At 31.4% G+C, this 21,299-nt stretch overlaps 1 protein-coding gene across 32 annotated transcripts in view; it reads right to left on the bottom strand.

The window, feature by feature from the left end:
* Positions 1 to 21,299, bottom strand: part of LOC129237116 (sodium channel protein para) — a 63,527-nt gene that overhangs the window by 23,298 nt on the left and 18,930 nt on the right. For 2 of the 32 annotated variants that reach the window (XM_054871553.1, XM_054871555.1), the window contains exons 12-25: positions 20,900 to 21,205; positions 17,803 to 17,865; positions 16,748 to 16,928; positions 15,764 to 15,975; positions 15,606 to 15,708; positions 15,475 to 15,543; positions 10,634 to 10,911; positions 10,387 to 10,560; positions 9,991 to 10,153; positions 7,360 to 7,547; positions 6,814 to 7,057; positions 4,171 to 4,352; positions 3,062 to 3,544; positions 1,916 to 2,089 (exon numbers count right to left, since the gene is read on the bottom strand). In XM_054871553.1, the coding sequence (XP_054727528.1) occupies positions 1,916 to 2,089; positions 3,062 to 3,544; positions 4,171 to 4,352; positions 6,814 to 7,057; positions 7,360 to 7,547; positions 9,991 to 10,153; positions 10,387 to 10,560; positions 10,634 to 10,911; positions 15,475 to 15,543; positions 15,606 to 15,708; positions 15,764 to 15,975; positions 16,748 to 16,928; positions 17,803 to 17,865; positions 20,900 to 21,205 (2,820 nt within the window). Of the gene's footprint in view, positions 1 to 1,915; positions 2,090 to 3,061; positions 3,545 to 4,170; positions 4,383 to 6,813; positions 7,058 to 7,359; positions 7,548 to 9,030; positions 9,194 to 9,990; positions 10,154 to 10,386; positions 10,561 to 10,633; positions 10,912 to 15,474; positions 15,544 to 15,605; positions 15,709 to 15,763; positions 15,976 to 16,747; positions 16,929 to 17,802; positions 17,866 to 20,899; positions 21,206 to 21,299 lie in introns of all 32 variants that reach the window. The other 30 variants (XM_054871560.1, XM_054871568.1, XM_054871554.1 and 27 more) reach the window with 30 other exon arrangements.

Here is a 21,299-nt window from a genome sequence, read left to right as displayed (position 1 = left end):
CTAATTTTTTTCATTTAGCAAAGGATCGCACAAATAATAGAAAATAGTTTCAATTTGACGGTGGTCCGTAGCAGGCTACATGGATATTTTTTATTTCTAAAACTAATTTCTATTTTAAGTAATTTTAGCAATGTAGTTTGACATTGATTAAGAATCTGTACAAAAAAAAAATAATAACGGTTTAGTGTCTAATTTAATAATTATTTTCATGTTTCACACCCAAAGTTATATAACAACATCAAACAAAGAAAATGTTATTTGAAAAATGTGAATATGACAAATTAAGTAAAATTACAATCGAAATAATTAAATAATGACTATGTGATTAGAAACAGGAAAATATAACTTTTGAATCTGGCCGAATATTTAACACATTAAGTTACAACAAAAGCCCATATACATTTGACGTGATAGTGACACAGAGCATTTACAAGTACAATACAGTTAGTATGACAGTATCTTAGTCAGTTCGTTAAGAAAGAAATCGACTAATCGAAGCTATTAATAAGAAGTCATATTCTTTTAAGAAATATAGCACCATTAAGCTTTAAATAGTTTTTTAATATTTTTATATACAAAATGCAAGTTTTTTCAAAACTGAAACCCTAGGAATAGGAAAAAGTTCCTTATCGTATATTGGGTTTATATAGATTAATAACATATAAGTTATAAGAAATTATTAATATTTAAATACTTGCTAAAAGAGGACGAAAAGAACATACATACATACATACATATATGTGTAATGAACATGTGTACATACATATGTATGTATAACCTATTCGTAGGTGCAAATGTATACGCCAGTGTGTGAACGATGCAAATAAGAAGCTCTTAAGAATTGTATAGTATAATCATTGGATAACACTACCAATCTACGTATCGAATTTTCGAGATTTGGTATTTGCTGATTACGTTCTGTATGTTAGTACAAAAAAGAGTCTAACAAATTGGAAATTTCGACATGATTTAAATGAATGTAACATCGATCATAACTTGCGCATACTTATTGAACGGAATTGACTAGTCAGCTTATGCAAAAGAACATAAACTATTTATCGTTGCTCCATTTCTTTCTAGTTATTGTATTACATAACAATTCAAATACTTAAGTTTTGTAGTATAGCAAGTAAGTTAGTTTAAGTTAGAGTTGAACACGAAGAAGAAATTGTTGCAGCACAACACTCAATTAGGCGTAGTACGAAAGCACTGTTTGAAATGCATATTCAGCAACTACTTACTTTCATACCCTCCCAACGGGATACCGCACGCAACGGCCGAAGAGCACGCAACGTACGCATAGAGCGGAATGCCGGGACATCATCGGCTCCGGACCAAACCGCGGCCAAATTGATGAGTGAAAGCTAATTTACCGCATATTTAGCAAGGCGGAAGGGAGTGAAGGAAGAAGCATATACAATTTACTCTTAACATATCGTTGTATGAAGAAACAAAAAGGGAATTGCCTACTGTTATTATGTATAAACCAATACGTTAACCGAAGATCTAGGGGGCTTTAGAGGTTCAATTAAAATTCGAAGGCTAATTTATTTCCGGCGATAAATGCTTAACAAACTCCAATAAATAAAACATGGATGTAATAATTCAAAAGATAACTTGTAAAAGCACAACTTATATAAAACATATTTTAAATAAATAATTATAATTTAAATTTTTGTTTCATATTTATGTATTTCAAGTTCGTGTTTGGTTTTTAGATATTTTTCCTAACTAAAATGTATATTTGTACGTCTTTAGTGAAACAGTCTTAGTAAGAGTTATTCTGTATATCGAGAAAATATAAGTATATTTGGTACATCGAAGCTCGTTTCTTTTGTAATTGTTTTAAAGTGATACAAATTTGAGTCCAAATCTGTAGTTTTATACAAAATTTTTGGAAAACGGTCTTACTCACCATTACGATGACGAAATCAAGCCAACACCACGCGTTCGTGAAGTAAACCTTGAAGCCGAGTGCCAACCATTTAATTAACATTTCTAAGAAAAATATAACCGTAAAAATTCTGTCCATGTAATAAAGAATATCCTGCAGTATAGGTCTTTGCGGGAGGTGGACATCTTCTAAAGCCTGTGTGGATTGAAACGTGGGATTAGACGATGAAAGAGCAATCAGTTATATAATAAGGCATAATTGAAATACAGTAGATTCTGTTTTTATGCGGTTTTGAAATAGTGCGGTTTTTAAAAAAATTAAAAAATGCATGTCGACCTATCGGGCATTGTACATATAAACAAGATTCTAAACCAGCTAAGCAAAAACTCATCACAGATTACATCAAAAATGCTAACTCTACAAGTATGGAACCGCCTGCATCACCATCCGGATCAGACGTGTACATTTCCTCAAGTGACGGAACTGATTTTACGCCAAATCCTAACCGAATGCGCAACATGCGGGTATGGTCTGATTCTATTATATTTCTGACGATGTCAATTTATTTTTCGATTCTGACGTTTCTTAAATAAAGATATAATTTTCAAAAATAAAATTTTTTGTTTATGCGATTTTACTAAATTATTTCAGATTCATGCGGTCTATGGAACGTATCTATAGTTATAATATGGGACTAGTACCCTTTTTTATGCGATTTTATAATATTACAATACATTAATTCAGATTTATGCGGTTCTTAGCACGTATCTATAGTTTTACTATAGAACTGGTAGCTTTTTTATGCTGTTTTTTTATGCTATTTCTTGCGGAACGTATATACCGCATAAAAACAGAATCTACTGTATATGTTATGTGCTGTGTAATATAAGATATTCTTAAGAAAGCAAACGATAGATTATGAAGTAGAATACACTTTATTACTATAATCCTATTATCTTAAGGATAATTTGATAAACAGATAATTTGGTTATTATAGCCAACTAAAATACAAGGCGTGGTGCACCAAACTAAGTTTTGTATCAATTATTCATATACTATTTAACATATAAACTTCAACGGAGTATTTGAAATGAATAATAAACGCAATTTACATAAATATAACAATGATAAATGTTTATATTTATACATTAAACATGAGAAACTTACCAAAGCTAAACTACTCATTAAAATCATAGTGATAACAGCTGTTTCAAAATATTTATTTTCAATTAATTGAAAAGTTTTCAGTCGTAAATTGCCCCATCCTTGCCAAAATGGCGAGTCCTCGTCACCAGCTAATATCGGAAACTTTTTATAATATGAGTCGGGGCAACAATCTGCTGGGTATTCGTCCAGAATATCGGTTTCATTTGCTTGTATTATAATGTCTCCATCAAGTGGACCTTCTTCACACTCTGCGTCCTCATCAAGTTCTTCATCAAGGCCAAGGTCCTCTTTGCTGGCATCACGTTTTTCCTCACCCTCCATTGTTTCTGCACTACCTTTATGGCTTTCATCTTTAAATGGGCGATTTTTATGGCTACCATATGAGTTAATGCTGGCAGTGTCGTCGTCCTGTAAGGACAAACCTCTATGGTTTAGCTCATGTTCCAGTCTATTGTCTTGGTGGTTAATTGAGTTGCCAATCATCTGCGGAAGAACAAATGCGATGGGTGTATATAGATATAGGTATGTTAAAGGTATTATTTTAATCAAGTTAGTTTAAATATTTACATTCTCGCATGACTTATGAACATTAGGGTGCATCACTCCCCATACAAAAACAATATTTTTTTTCAATCGCAGTTATAAAATGTATTAGATTTTTAATATTTTGGAAAAATATTAGGACTTATGTGAGCTGGATCGATTTGAAAATATCTCCAAACATCGAGGTTTTTGTAAATAGCATCAGTTTTTAAAGCAGTTAATAGCAGAGTGTAAGCTCAAAAGAAAAGCATACAGAATTTTACCCACATAATTAAACAAGCTCCTTATTTTGATTCCGTTGATATAATTTTTAAACATTTTATACAGCGAAGCTTTCATCTTCTTCTATTACCTGAAGTTATTTTTTGGACGAAATACTTTTAAATATTAATTGTATTTATAAAAAAGTAGAGGAGGGAGTATTTTCCGATGAAGTAACCAAAATTTTTTTGGGAGACACCCTATGTTCATATTTAGCACTGCATTCATTCACCTACATATGTACATATTTAAATGCATATAACAGATCAAGCCATCAAGTAAGGATATTTTTATTAAAGAATTACCGTTGCGTTATTCAAATATTTCGATTTTTTCGGCTTGTTGTTCTTCATATCGCCGTGTATGGTAAATTCCATGCCATCGCCAATTGCGACTTCTAGCTGGTTTTGCTCTTTCATTCCCTTCTTGATCAGACCGTCGGCAATAATTTCATCTTGACCCAACTCCAGCTCGTTGTCACCATGTTCTGTAGATATACAACGACAAACCCCTTTGCCTTCGTTTCCATTGATAGTATTCAATCGTTTAATTTCAAGTAAATTAATGGCAATACAGTTTTGTGTAAAAATGTTGGGTGTTGATTAACGATCGATCGACGGGAGATAGTGTGAAGCGAGTGACGAATGGCAGTAACCGATGGCAAACGAAAGCATATTCATATGATGATTGTGCAGATTGAATAAGAAGTTAAGGTTCAGGCATTAAAAATGTATTATATGTTAAACCCCAATTTGGAAAGATTTTCATCATTGTAATTTTTTTATTGTTTTTCGTCGAAGAGCACATTCGTTCGTACAATGAAGCGTCGACATCCGTGTGCAATTGATTTTTATTTTTAGTTAAAGTTTTCAAATGAAATAAAATTTTATTGAATCTTATAAATTTGAATACATCGTTTTTGATACAACACAACACCTCTAAACTATAACGAAAACATCATCCAACAAAAAGCTTTCGAGTATTTAATTTAATGGAGTAATGGATCTGCGTGTGGAATAAATGGTTTATACTTGTTTTATTATGTTTTTATAGTTGCCAAGCCATTGTGAAGACAACATTAAAGTTTTGAGTGTTTGATCATATTTATATTAAAAGCTTAACATTTATAGCAAAACTCAGTGACAAATTTAGCTCAACAAATTTTCTACTGTCAGTTTTGTTGCTTTATAAATTCCTTCTTAATATGAAGCAGTTTTGAATGCACTAGTTGATGGGAATTTGGCAAAAGGATCTTTCCGTTTGCATATACATATTTTGCTTTCGCCATACGCATAGGCATGTGTATGAAAAGTATTAACCACATAAAGTGATGAAATTATTGCTTTATAGAGGTGTAAATATGAAAGAGAACTAAGTATATATAAACATATATATATTAGGGTCCTTATTACTTTACCTATTTTTTATTTAACTTGTGACACGTGTCATAATTTTACTCCATTCTAAGACATAAAAGACGTTAAGCATTTTTTGTACATATTTAAAGTAATGTTTAGGGGTAGCTATCAACAAATTGTAAAAAGTTCTTATAAATTTGATTATATTATTATTTAATTAATTGAAAAAGAAATGGATAATGTAACATAAAAGAAAAGGTAGCTGCAAGAAGAGATACGTACTTTGTTTTAATAAATTCCTAGTCAATAAAAGCAAATTATACGCGCATAATGAAAATTGAAAAATAAGAAGGACCGTAATATATATGTATATAAAAAAAGTATAAACTAAACGAAAATATACTATGTATTTATGTATACCAAAAGTAATTAAATGTATGACATTTTTTCAAATACATATATGATTTAGTTTTACGCATATTATTTTTTGTTGAGTTTAAAAATCAGGTAAAGTATATATTTGTGTCTAATGTTCGAACATTTACAAAGTTTAAAATACTGAAACAAAATATAAACAGTAACAATAAGAAGGGTAAAATCCACTGTTTTACTATCGATTTCTCTAAAACAATTCAATAAGGTTCAAGAAAATCCAGACTAACCTAAAACATTATTACATTCAAGCCTTAGCCACATTGTATTTACTTTTACATTGTGAGGATTACTTATGCTGCTTTTTCTATTTATGGGCCGGAAGATTTTGCCAATAGTGTGGTAGAAATATTTGGAAGAGATACATGTAAGGGAATGAATTGTAGTGAATTCAAATGAAATACAAAGAGGACACGCATACATATGTACGCAGTACGAAAGAAACAGATGTTGAAAATATTCATGATAAAGGCATTAAAAGGGGAACACTTAGAACGGCTAACCACGATTGAAGAAAAGCATTTAAAGTAATGCTGAAGTGCATTTAAAAACAAGCTACTATTACCAAATTGTACTTATATGAACTTCAGGCTCTGCACACTAAATCAATATAAAATTTAAGGAACAAATAGATTTTCTAAAGTCGAAGCACATACATAGATATTGTTTTATGCTTTTTTAATTTGGAAAGAGGAAAACTGTCTTCAAATAGTTACACTCATATACATACATATATGTTTGAGAAAGAACGGAAAAGATTTTAAAGATAATCCAATTTATTCCATTATTCCAATTTTTCGGAAATACAGTTTTTTCTTTCCAAACAATAATTACAAAAAAAAATGATTTTAGTCTTATTTTTAGTATTAACTTATTTCATTTACTCAGTATGTTGTAAAATAGTCTAAAATGTTTACACAAATAGTATTAAGGAAAACTACGACAAAAAATCGGATGAATGTATAAAAGTATACTAAAAATCGGGTGAGATTTGTACAATTTGCAAAAGCTTCAACTATTGGCCTTTAATAACGTTTTGAATGTTAATTCGGATATGACCGTTACTCTTTTATATTTTATCTATACGTTATTGCTTTATTATACGAATGCAAGTATATGTAGATAATTAAGAGTAGTAGAAAACAAGTGGATAAAAACCTTCGCTCCAAATCCAACTGATCTGGTTGATCCTCTCACCTGATGGTTGATCACTAATTTGATTTGTCAACTTGTTACGAATATAATTGAAACAACTGGAAAAATTACGCTTTATCCATGCTTTAAAACGTGATATCCTGTTAAATGCTTCGACGATTTTGTTCGTATCATTGTCGGCTGTCGGCGCCGATAGACTAGAGGAACCGAAATTAGACAAAAGCAGAGCTAAGAAAAGATTAAGCACCTGCCAATAAAACGTAAAATATAAATATTAACCGTTTGTTGGTACTTGTCAAATATCAAAAAATACTTGAACCAAAGCACACTGGATAAGTAGTAGCAGTAGGGCAAAAGCAACAAGAGCAATATAAATACATATTTTGTTTTTTTGCTTTTGATCCCTAGAATGTCAAAATCTATAATTTCTACATGAATCATCTATATTTACATTTGACAATTTAGACAATCGCAAAAAAACAATGTGCCTTGTCTTTTACATATAATTTTTAATATAAAAAGGTATATACTATTTCCTTTTATACGTACGACCAAATTTCCAATTACGACCGTGGCCAGAAAGAACGGAATACAAGAGACATCACCGACATACATGCAGTCCCACATGGACTCGATCCACTCACCACATAATACGCGAAAAACGATCATAAATGAATGCATGAAATCAGTAAAATTCCAGCGTGGCAAATCACCATCTGGAAACCGATCCTGATTGTCTATGGGTTTGAAAAAAATGTATTTTTTTATTAAACAGATAAATTTTGCATTAAATAATGAAAAAATAATGTACTGAAGCATACAAAGCGAGAAGGAACAAATTTAATCTAGATAAAAATAATCTAAGCAAGAGTGCAAAAAGTTGTATAAAGTTAATCTCTACAAAAAATGTATACGTAAAGAAAAAGTAATCAAGTGTTGGCAAAATAACACTTAAAAAAATTATACATACATATATATACGCTCACAGAATAATAGAAATACATCTTTATGTTTACGTTTTTTACTATTGTATATATACAATGTATTTTATAAGAGTAAAAAAGTATTTAAGATAACACAAGGGAGAAAGTACTTACGGGTGTGACAGGCATTTTCATTAATTGAATTAATGTACGAGATATTTCAAAGTAAATTGTAGAGTGATTTAGTTTTCAGTTTCGATTTAGTGGAAATATTTTACTTTCCTTTATTTTGAAGTAGTACTAATGCTAATGATCGGAAAGTTTGTTTGAAAGAAACGCAAATTTTGAAAGCAGCAATTGCATATTACAGATATTAATTTCAGAATTATTGATATTGTATCGACTCCATGGATTTGACAGTCTTCTTTAACAAAAAATGTAACATCGTTATCTAAAAATTTGAAAATATGTAGCTTTTGGAAATATAATATAAATTTGTTTTTATCTTTTTATCTAAGCAGCGAATATATACAAGGTGGTCTATATAGGGTTTTTTTTTCTTGTTATTTTTACAGCGACAGCTCTTTCCCGCTGAAATTTATGACAGAAAGTCAGTACTAACTATATCAACGCAGATCGAAATGATTCGTTTTACACGTGAAAAACGTTTAAAAATATTGGAAAAATATTTTGTCAAGGTCAATGTTATGCAGCCCAAATGGGCGTTTCTTGAAAAGAAGACAAAATCATCTTTTCTGCACATTTTCATTCCGGTGGCTACTTTAACAAGCAAAACTGCTACATTTGGGGATCGGAAAACACGTGCGAGATAGTCGTAAAGCCAGTTCATGCTCAGAGAGTAACAGTGGCTTTTTTCTTTGAAAATGCTGCTGAAAATACCATTTCGGGATGGGCATTAGTGGGATGGGCTACTGAAAAGCCAGCCAATGTAGGCACAATAAAGCAATAATGTACCGAAAAAAATTGTTTTTGCTAAATTTTTAGAATAAAAAACAAGACACCATATGGACCACCTCAAAGTTTCTAAACGAAAAGCTCAAAATCTAATATTAAAAAAAAAATGTTGGTTTATTACTTGAGAAGAATTGTACACTTTCGTATTATGAGACACATTGAATCTATTTTCATTAAAATATTAATAGGTGTATGAGAGGAACAACATCATTGAGTGCGAAAAAATCATAGAGTAGATATGCATAAACACCTACGTCACAAGATTACTATAACAACAACATGGCTATCGTGCGCAGTAGCAACCTCATTCTGATCTACTTACCCGTATAGTTTTTTCCGAATAGTTGCATTCCCATTACAGCAAAGATGAAGATGATAATACAAAGGACAAATGTTAAGTTACCCAATGCACCCATTGTACGACCCATAATTGAAATTAGTAAATTTAAAGTTGGCCACGATTTAGCAAGTTTAAAAACACGAAGCTGTCATTTCGAAAATAGTAAATCCGATTCAGTTAAATTCGAGTTAGTTCAGGTTGGGGTGGCACATAGATTTGAATCAAATTTTGCGCATCAAAATGTCATATTTTTCCAATGCGATTAGTGTGATTAATTGTGCGGTTTATTGTTGACAAATGTGCCAGGATGGTTTCATGGTAATGGTTAGCATGAAATTTAGTAGTAAGCCGGGCAAAGCATTAGGAAAAAACGTTATAGAGTAAAAGTTAGGAAAATTATTAACAAATAGTTCAATTGTATAATTTTTCTTAAAAGTAGCAAGTGTTGGAATAAATTAATTTCGTATTATACAAGTACCTACTTGTTACAATATTTAATATGTATGTTATAGATAAAAACAAAATGCAGTATTTATTTAAGCAGTTTGCGATGTTTTCTTTCGGGCTTTGTATATTTTTGTTGAAATACTTGGGAGTGGAGTATAAATTGATACAGGTATGATCATTTCAATTGAGTTATTTTAAAATCTCTTGAAATTAAAAATATTTAATTTAAGCTTAAAGAAAAACGTGCTCAAAGCTTAAATATTAAAATGATCGTAAATACATTAATGTATAAGACATATTAAATTGTTGGATTATTTTATATTCTTTGAATTTAATGTACATATATATGTACATATAAAAATTGTAACTAATACAGCAGACAAGGTGATTCTAATGCAATATTTGTAATTAAAGAACTGCAATTGAAAATTGAAATTATTGCGATTGCTTTCTCATATTCAGAAAATCTCTATAATTTACACGAGCTCCTAATACCTGTATAGTTCTTGCCAAATAATTGCATTCCCATTACAGCGAATATGAAGATAATGATACATAATACGAATGTTAAGTTGCCTAGGGCACCAACTGTGCGACCCATGATGGATATAAGCAAATTTAACGTTGGCCACGATTTGGCTAATTTAAAAACGCGCAACTGCAATTTATGGATCATAGTATGATTTAGATATGAAAATTAAAATTATATATCTTTAAATCGTTTATAGAAGATTCAGAAGTGTATAAAACTAGGTTAATAAATATAAAATTGAAGTACATACTTATTGGTACACAAATATTTAACAATAAATGTTGTAAGTATAGTATAGTATACTATGAAGTATTTGCTTCATTGAAATTGTTTAAACTGGCATTGAAATATAATCTTACCAATCGAAATGATCTCAAAACGGAAAGACCTTGCACACCTTCCAGACCTAGTTCAAGAAGTGAAAGTGCGACGATAATAAAATCAAAGATATTCCAACCCTCTTGAAAGTAATATTTCGGACTCATTGCCATTAATTTCATAGTGGCCTCGATGGCAAAAGTCGCAGTAAAGAACTGAAATATTTATATTATATATAAGTAGAATGCTATTCATTGCAGTTATTCCCAGAAACTAACTAAAACTCACATAATTGCCGCTTTTTAATATTCTCTCCATCTCCTTGTTCATATCGTGGTGATCCATCGCCATAAACATTGTGTTCACAACAATACATAACGTAATAAAGAGCTCAACGAAGGGATCAAAAACGATTAGCGACACCCATTCTTGAAATTTCAACCACACCCAGCAACAATCCCATACACAAAAAATGTCAATCCCTCTAAGTATAGCCTCAAGAGCCTTTTCCTTGAATGTTGGGCCGTCCTCGTCATCGTCCTCTGTTGGGAAATAGTAAACGGAGACTGAACCATAAAGTTACAGATTAGTTAATTTTGACCAGCTTTGACTTCGTCGATTTTAAGTTTTATTTATTGGCACAGCTCCTTTCGATTTTCGATATTTATTTATATTTATTTTATTCCTGTGCGCTTTTTGCGTCATTAACGTGAAATAGGGTTAAATAAAATTGTTAAAGTATTTTCGTTTTATTTTAAATTATTATTTGGCTTAAGCTTTGAACTAAATAATTCCATTAAAATTTATTTGCCAAATGTGCAACTACAAATCGTATAAAAATAATCCTTTAGTTAACGATTTATGTAGTACTACGATTCAAGGTAAAATGAAACCAATTTAAAGCTATCCAGTTTATGGAATTATATGTGCCTATATATGTATATATATATATATATACGGTCTGTCTAATAGAAGCGTGCCCGCCATAATTAAGAGACTATTTGACCAATTCGATTTTAGCAAACTGCATTGTATGAGCTTATAATATTCATTGTATGCAATACGATCGTATATTATAAAGATGATAACAAGTAATAATTCTTTGTGTTAATTTCCACTCTTCACACTTTCAGCTTTGATACTAGAGATCGTTGTGTTCTTGTAAAATCCACGGCTTGCTAGTTCTTCCAAACATCTTCGTAGCTGACATTAATAATGCCTTTATTTATAATATAAATTTAAATTTATATTTTATGAACGTCTTCGACTTCCTCAAATATTTTTCTGCATTTTTGCATCTTTAGGGTGTGTACGTAGCGACGCTGCTCCAAATCGTTTTTTATACGCGGAACTCGCTTTGTAAAAACGACGTGCGCTTTTTAAATTTCTCACAAAACTAACAGATCGCACAACACTTTTGCGAAAAAGATACGCCTATTTAGCAGCATTTAATTTTTTTTTAAACGGAGCTTTAATTTTATTTTTGCCGGTCACACTTCTATTATAAAGACTGTATATTGGGGTTGTTCACGCTTGCCTTTGTTCAATGGTATGTTATGTTATAATAACGAGATGCATTAATATATGTTTGACCTCTTCTCTGCTTGCTTTCTCTCTGCTAGGCTTACTTGTCGAAAAATTTGCATGTGAAAGCAATAACAAAGTTATCGAGTAGGATTCGCTACCAGCGAGTATGGTTTTATCTCATAAAACTGGTATAACTCACTATTTTACAAACAAATGTAATTTTAAGCAGCTCTATTCCAGCGCTCCCAAGATATGTTTAGTTATACCAGTTACTTCATCTACTATTCGCCACTTGCAATCGCTTGGTGAGAAGATGATACCTTTTGTTACAAAACGCGAATGTTCACGAACCAATTGTGGCAACATCGCGTGAATGAGGTACCGAAACAAAAGCATCAACACACCAGGTGGCGAAGCAAATAACAATTAAGACAGCTAGACCAATATCAATTTAGATAGCGCCCACATGTGACGGAACAAATAACAATTTTAATGATAAGGGATAAATCTTCTAAGAATACATAAACAATTTTCTTCAGTACCTTTGTAATTTACATTAAGCACCTAAGGAAAAGATTATACATCTGGTGCGGAATAGATGCGCGCTTTTTGAAATCTTTTTGTTTTATAGCTAGGGGCACGCTCATGCATGCATGTCCAGCAGCTTATATGTGTGCGTGTCGGGTGACACACGTACTTGCTTCGTGTCACACATACTTGTTGTCGGCTTTTGCATGATGAAAATCAAAAATTTTAGATTTTTTCGCTTTGTATGACCGTGTCGCAGACTGCATAACAGCAGTAGTGACTCAGTTTGTGCTGACATTCGAAGAAATTCAAGTAAAACTGCTGCAGTTACAAAAACAACAAATAATCTTCCGAAGACGACATATTTACGTGCGCACGCTACGAACACCCAATTCAAATGGCGCATGACATTTTTTGCATGAATGTTTGAGGGCAAGCGTCATGCACCCGACACACACACATAACTATAAGCTGCTGGACATGCATGCATGAGCGTGTCCCGGAGCTATTAGCAGTGTTGCCAGTAAAAACATACCAAATTCGTAGCAATATGATAAAAGGGCATAGTATTTTTTCTCTAGTTGGAGTTTCTGCATGTGGTTGTTGCACAATATATTAATCGCATTTTACACAGGCAAGTTAGAACTTCTGCACTGCAATACAATACATTTTTTCTAAATTTTCTTCTGTAGCTTTCATTACACTATTAATTTCTTTAAAAATTAAGAAATGGTTGAAGAACAATTCCGATTGTTTTAATTGGTTCGTTGGTATAAAACACATTAAATCAAGTATAATGGCTAAAAAATTATTCAATCAATTAATAATGTCTTCGCTATAAGTTTTACTTTGTAATTGTTATTAGGCCAAACATATAGTATCCAAGTCAATATAATTATCGACTAATAGATTTTAACTCAAATCTGAAGAAAGGAAATTCATTAACTGTACTTAAGTTTCTATCCTTAAGATATAAGTTAGAAAACTGTATAAATTAGCACTAAAAATATATAAATCAAAAATAGTTTCAAGCAAAAAAATTTACTCTGTTCAAGCTGATAAAACTGCAAGTGCGCGAAAAAAACTGTACGCTTGTAAAAGTAATATTGATAAAGCGTTTTCGGTAGTATATTTTCATATTGATTAAAACTGGGAACTGGTAAAATGTTCCTACTTCGTTGAGGCGTCAAAATAAATTAAAAATTCATGCGAGGCAAAATGCTTAAGTAAGCAAAATTCGTAGCAAAAATTTAGACAAACATTTTAACTATAAGGCAATAATAGTTTTCATCATAGAAAAGCATGCAACTAATCCATAACAAATGGATAAAACTACATAAACCAAATCTACACTACAAAATAATTATGATGACTAATTGCAATTTTCTTTATGAGAACGTTTTGCTTTTTGGTTTATTTAGATACATTTACTAAGTAAATCGAAAATTTAAAAATTAGTATGTTTTAAAACGATCGCATAAAGAATTCAAAAGAGAAGACTTTGAAAAGTTAAAGCCACATTCAAAATCGAAGTTCAAATCGTAGTTAGAGAGTAAAAAAATCAAAAAGTGCAAGTGACTGCGATCTGGCGTATCTGAGTTTTTTCATTACAAAAGTATGCTTTGCTTTAAAAGTGTGTTGTTTCAATTAAGTTGCTGATAGCATCACCGTAGTAGGTAAAATGGACGAGTCAAAGAAGTCATATAGTTGGCAGAAGACTTATACATATTATTAAAAAATAAATAAAAATTGGTTAAATTAATTAGACATATAGATATTAATTAAATGCAAATGACAGAACAGCGATCACGGTGATTTGATAGCTTTACTCCTCTACTGAATCCTCTACTGAATCCTCTACTGTCATTATTGAATGGATGAACTTTATAACGATGCCTTTCTTTTCGAGATGATAATAAATGCTCAAAGAACCCATATACTCATATCTATATGTAAAGTAATTTCAGCTTCAAGTTCATAGTTTTTTTTAGTTCATAAAAACGTTGCAACATAGAAATGATATGCATGTTCTTAATTGTGACATGAGTTTCAATTTTGTTCTGAATATTCTTTTACATTAGGAAAGATATTTAAGCAGGTAACAAACAACATATGCATAGCAGGAAATGGTCATGGTTTCTGCGCCAGACATCTGGTAACAGTTTCTTCGTCAGTCTTTTTGTTGTTATGATCATTAAGGATTAACACAAATACACGAAAACCAACTCCATACTTTACATATATGTATATAGATATTTCCCAATTATGCTGTTTATCTGAGCATTATTTTGTACCGTTACCAGGTGTCTAAAATTGCAAATTTTGATGATATCAAAAGGGAATTGAAAACAGCATGCCCTGAAAAGATGTTTCTTTATCAAAACATATGCAAAACATTTATTACACTCTTTATCCTGTTATGTGCCTGTTTGTTAAAGTGCTTCGTTTATTATTTAGAAACTTGTAGGATTTTAAATTAATAGCAACACGTTAATTGAAATTTTGCAACTAATTGTTACAAAAATAATTGTTTTGAAAAAACATTAAATTAATTGACTATATTTACATATACACAAATACATATATGTAAATATGTATGAATGAAATATAGGTACATATGTATGTATATTGATTATTAATTCTTCCAACATTAATAAACAAAACAAATATTAATTATAATTTAGTACTAGCTGTAGGCGGGCTTTATTTTGAAAGTAGCTTAAAGCATTTTTAATATTAAAATACGCACATTTCTAAAAAAATGTCTTTAAAAATTTTCTGCAAAAATAAACCTATGTATGTATGTATTTACACTAAATTCCAGTCCTGAAGTTTTAATTATACAGTATGTAAATTACAATTAACCTCATATATACATACATACATACATTTTAAAAATGAGGCGTAGTAATTTGTTGCAATTACCGATAACATAAATTGTATTTACAGATAAATGATTTTCAAATGCAAGTATATATGTAAATTGAAAACAAACAAAAAATATATTCAAAAATAACAACTGCCACAAGTCGGACATTAAAACGACATAAAACAATATGCAATTATTTTCTTACCACCACGATCACTAGCTCGACTATGCCGCCCAGCGGCTTGCTCTATTATGTCATTCAAAACCATTACATCTGTAATTTTAGTTAATTTTATAAGTTAAGTCGCGCAAATATTTTGAATCTGGTTGTTTTACCTTTCATGTCAACCACGGTTTGTGTTTGGACGGGCTCGATAAAAGGATTGTCGTTTTGTTTTAGCTTTCCAGCTTCGTCAGTACATTCAAGGCCCATTTCCTGCTTAAAAAAGTGAAACAATTATTAATTGTATTTAGTCATGCTTAAGCAATGGTACTACGTAGTCCCGGTGATGTTCCTTATGATTTGTATCGGCATAGCTGGTGCCATTCGATACACCCACTGACTGGTTGCGGGTGTTACGACTTCTCAATTTGCTCTCCTTAGTCATCGTGCTGACTCCCATAGCAACCATACCCCCTAACAGATCACCATGTGATGTGTAAGAGATTCGAGATTGATGCGAGGTATATGAGGAGTGTCTGGAACCTAAAAAATTTATTAATTCACATAAGCTCATGTTGCTATATCTTCATAAATTATATATGTATATATGTATCCGGCTGCCGTAGCCGAATGGGTTGGTGCGTGATTACCATTCGGAATTCACAGAGAGATCGTTGGTTCGAATCTCGGTGAAAGCAAAATTAATAAAAACATGTTTCTAATAGCGGTCGCCCCTCGGCAGGCAATGGCAAACCTCCGAGTGTATTTCTGCCATGAAAAAGCTCCTCATAGAAATATTTGCCATTCGGAATCGGCTTGAAACTGTAGGTCCCTCCATTTGTGGAACAACATCAAGACGCACACCACAAATAGGAGGAGGAGCCCGGCCAATCACCTAACAGAAGTGTACGCGCCAATTTTTTTTTTTCTTTTTTATATAATATATGTATCCGTATCCGAATGGGTTGGTGCGTGACTACCATTCAGAAGTACGTAGGTTCAATTCTCCGTGCATAAAGCACTAAAATGTAAAGGTTTATTCTAATAGCGGTCGGCCCTCGTCAGGCAATGTTAAACCACCGAGTGCATTTCTGCTATGAAAAAGCTCTTCATTAAATATCTTCATATATGCCGTTCGGACCGGCTCAAAACTGTAGGTCCCTCCATTTGTGGAACAACAACAAGACGCACGCCACAAATAGGAGGACTAGTTCGTATATATATATATATATATATATATGTATACAAATCAATTGTTATATATCAAATATATAAAAATGTGTACAAATATTTACATATATGAAATGGTACAAACCTAAATTGCCATAGTATACCGGTACGATAATAGCACCATTCTCTTCGGACATTGGCGTAACTGCGTTTGAGTCATCGGCGTATGGCAAATGCTGCTGCGCATCCTGATATGTTGACAGTACAAGCGGTTTTCGATCGCTTCCCGGAATACCGAACCGGCCACGCCCATTTCGAATTGTGTACTACACATTAAGAGGCGACATTTTGATAGCAAATAAACACACGTTAATATTTTTAAATGAAGTTTACTACATAAACACAGTATTTAGAATTGTGATAAAACAAGGTTTTACAAAAAAACTTAAAAACATGGTGATTGTGAAAAACGATGGAAGCAAATTATATATCAAGAAATTAGATTTGATAATTATAAATATTTCAAATTCAAAAATTTATTTTAAAAACAACTGATACGACTTAATTTGGTTAAAATCGAAATATAAACCAACTTGAAAAATTATGTCCATACAAAGGAGATTTATTGAAATATTTGACGAAAGCAAATTAGCTGGTCAAGAGTGGAAGTTTAAATATTTCCAAATTTATTTGGGCTTCTAACTCGCTGTAAAAATAGCATGACTGATATGGACTTAATATATTGTATATAACATGAATACGATAAACATATTTATGTAAACACTATATTATTGAGATAAATACATACGAGTATAATATTGCATAATTAATAACAATATAGGTACATGTACGTACAAGGTACATTGTTATTTAAAAAATAAGTTTATGAACTTTTTTTGATGGTAATTATTCGATTTGATGGTACTTCAGCATAGCCATAGCACCAGTGGCAATGTATGCTATAGATGTTTTTATGTATCTACATGCATATACATATGTGTTTTATGTGATGTGTTTGTATGTAACATAGCAAATAGTTACTGGTGGCAGTGCACTTAACATAAAAACAGAAGTGTTCGTTCTGTACATTGAAACATGTACGGTAAGGTGAAGAGATGCATCTGTTATTTCATACTCAAGATCTGACATGGCGAATGATTAATGCTGGGTGTTGTACTTGTGTTGCTTAATAGCGCTTACCTTATGTGAGCTACGTGATCCCCTGCGTATGTTAAACGGTGAACCAGGTAAGGATAAGGATGTCTATGTTTTTTTTTTAATAAAAAAAATATATAGAGAAGAAATAGAAAAGAATATGTAAATAAAAAATCCATATCCAAAACATCTATAATACAATATCCGTGTTTTATTCCAAAATGGTCATTGTATTGTGTTTGCAAAAGTGCGTTTTAGTTTTGTAAAGAAAGTATGAGCAAACTACTTATTGTAATATGTACGACTTTGCCATGTTTGGTCTAGTTGGTATACATATGTATTTTGGGAATACAAACTGATATACGAATAAAACCACAGTAAAATTATTTAGGAATAAATGTCTGCACCTTTAATAGAGAAACCAGCATTCCTAGAACGCGGCAAAAGCATAGCAAAACAGGTACAAAAGTATAAAACTATTTAATATCAAGTAGAACTTTAAAATCATTTTAAATTGATTTACAGAAAATGCCCATAAACATAGTTTTCTACTTTCATAGTTATAGCTATTTTCTCTTTTTATATTAGTTTCATTAAAATATCTCTCTAAACTTTGCTATTAAACACTTTAATACAAATTATAATTAGAAATATGTACATGTTTATATTACTGACGAGAGATTCTTTTTAAAATCGAATAACAATTGAAAACAAGTCTGCAGGAAGTTTCTACAAAGTACTGAGAGAAAGGGATGATTCTAAATAAAACAACTTCGAAATCTTCGGTGTTAGGAATGGCTTTATGTAAGTGTGGTGATTGAAAGTTATTGTGTTGTTTGTTTGCTTTGAGTGTCATACGTGTGTGTGTATAATTACATATGTGCTTCAGTAACATTGTTCCGATTAGGTACATTTTCCTTTAAAAACTTTTTGTGAATTTTTTGTATTATTGTAGATTATTGGATGTATGTTTATACAATAAAAAGAACACCTACCTTCAAAAATGATGGACCGAAATTAATTTAACTTTTTTCAATTATAACATTCAAAAGTTTCAAATTGTTTAATTTTTATTCGGGTTTCTTAAAACTTCCGTGAATTCAGTACAATTGGATATATCGTAGCCGAAAAGTTAAATCAATTTAATTGTGACTCAGATTCATACAAAAGCTAATTTTTATAAGAAAAATTACTTCATATTACCAATCAGGTAAAGAAATAGAACAATTCGACGTAATGCAAAAATATTTATAGCAAAAATATTAAGTTTTGGAGAATACAAAATCAAATAATGTACCAAACCAAATAAAGCATATATAATTTGTGGTTGCAATTTAGTAAGAAATGTGGGGTGAGGAAAATTTTTGGAGGCGTTTAGTTAAGAGTATACAGATTAAATTTATGATGACTGGACTCAAAAGCAGCTTTCACTTAAATGGATAAATTACGGGCTACTTTAAAAACTGCCAAACGGCAGTGCAAACTTTTGTAAAACATAAATGAAAATAAAAATGCTTAAGAAAAATGCAAACATATTGAAATAAATATAGCTAGTAGATTAACCAAATAAATGAAATATTGATATATAACAATAATGGCATGAACAATAGGAGGACAATGAATTTCTTTCCAGAAGAAATGAATCAAAAGTAATAATTGAAACTCTGCAGACATAGATGGTACTCCAACTTAGACTTAAGCAGACTTATATGAATCTAAGTTTTTCCAATTTTCTATTATTTCATTTTCAGCTTTATAAGCATATATGCAATATTTCATTGAAGTTAGAGAACCATTTCGGAAAATCGCCTGACATCTACACCTGGAAGCCCTGAGTAATAAAAATGTATAGTTCGGTATCGCAAACAATTTTTCTTAAATTGTCATATAAAATTCTAGACGAAATCTATTTCGAGATGCTATATCCACGATATCATTTATTCAGATTTCATTTCTATATATTATTTTTGAATGTATAATAAACATAAGTAAGTGTGTGGATAAATAATAAGAGTTATTGAGTTTTCTGATTTAACATTTTCAATAACATCGATATCATCAAAACAAAAAACTCTAAGTGTTCGCGCTTGCATTCCATGTTTGAATGGAAACATTCTTTTAAATTAATGTTGTCACAAGTTCATTATTTCTTTCGTTTTTTCTTGAAATTTTTTGGTAATTTTAAGAGTATTAAAGTATATTTACATATAAATCGGTATACATATATGCAATTAGCTTGAGTCCAAGGAAGATATCATGTCCGAAGGGGTAACTGAGTTATGAAAAAAATTTAGGAACAAGCAGGCCCGTGCGCAGACCCTCAGATTTAGGGGGGTTTTCGAAAAATGTTACAATAAGCGTTACATTGTGTCATTTCTTAAAGTAATTATAAACAATGAGATTTTGCATAATTTTTTCTTCTCTGTGCAGGGAGCAATACTAGAAAACAATTCAATAAATATTATATATTGATCGAAATTAAATATTTTTCGGGACTGTTAGCAATACAGATTTGTATAATCTAATTAATATTACATTGTTATGTGGATTAACTCGAGATTACAACACAACGGAAGTCAAGGATATATATTTGTATCTTGAAGTCAAACAGGCTTTTTCAGAAATGCCTATTTTTTATCATATCAATTCATGTCAATAAATTTTTTAAAACTTCGTATGGGTTCGTTGCAGGGTTCAAACCCCCAAGACAAGAATCAAAACAACAAGCATTCCAAGCCATGCAATAACACAAAAACCTTTTTGAAATAACTAAAACATTGATGCTATTTCGGTACAAAATGTTAAACAACAAATTAAATTGAACAAATGTTGGGTACAAACTTATCAACTCAATAAAGTGATACATTTTTAAGTGTCTTAACTGAACAAGAAAACAGTTAAATTAAATTGAGATTTAATTAAGTTGAAAATAAGAGGATAAAAGTTTAACTTAAATATATAAAAGTAAACAAATAGAGTGCGAAAGATCTGAAAAATAAATTAACGAAAGGTCTGGAAAATAAATTGTAACTAAACCATACACCATAATTAAATTGAAATTAATTATGTGATCATAAGGTGGCCAAGCAGAAAAAATAAAATACCAACTTGAAAGCACATCAGCCAGCTGCAATATACTTACCGTGCTCACTTTTCTGACTTTAGTAGCGGGTGCTGTGGTAGGTGCTGGTTGTCTTTGAATAACGCTCACCGACTCCGAAACAACTTCAACGCTGCGTATTGACATTTTCTCCTTATTGTTGTCATCGTTTCCCTTCTCGGCTCCCACAAAGAGCTCATAGCTAATGCACGAATAAGTAGGACTCTTTGCCAATTCCGGATGTAGAGCTGCTTCGGCTGCTTCAGCTGCATCTGCTGCCGCCTGGGCTGCCGCATTTGCTCGTTCCTCCAATTTGGCAGCTTTTGCTGCTGCCGCTTCTTCCGCTTCCTACAAGAACATATTAATTGAGGAAGAGGGATTTAAACCGAAAGTGCGTTCGAACTCGTCAAATTGCGCACTACGCAAATAAAAATGTAAAGCC

Source organism: Anastrepha obliqua, chromosome 2 (assembly GCF_027943255.1).
Source record: "Anastrepha obliqua isolate idAnaObli1 chromosome 2, idAnaObli1_1.0, whole genome shotgun sequence".
Classification (NCBI taxonomy): domain Eukaryota; kingdom Metazoa; phylum Arthropoda; class Insecta; order Diptera; family Tephritidae; genus Anastrepha; species Anastrepha obliqua.
The sequence above is the reverse complement of the archived record's forward strand: the minus strand, read 5'-3'. Positions and strand labels throughout refer to the sequence as shown.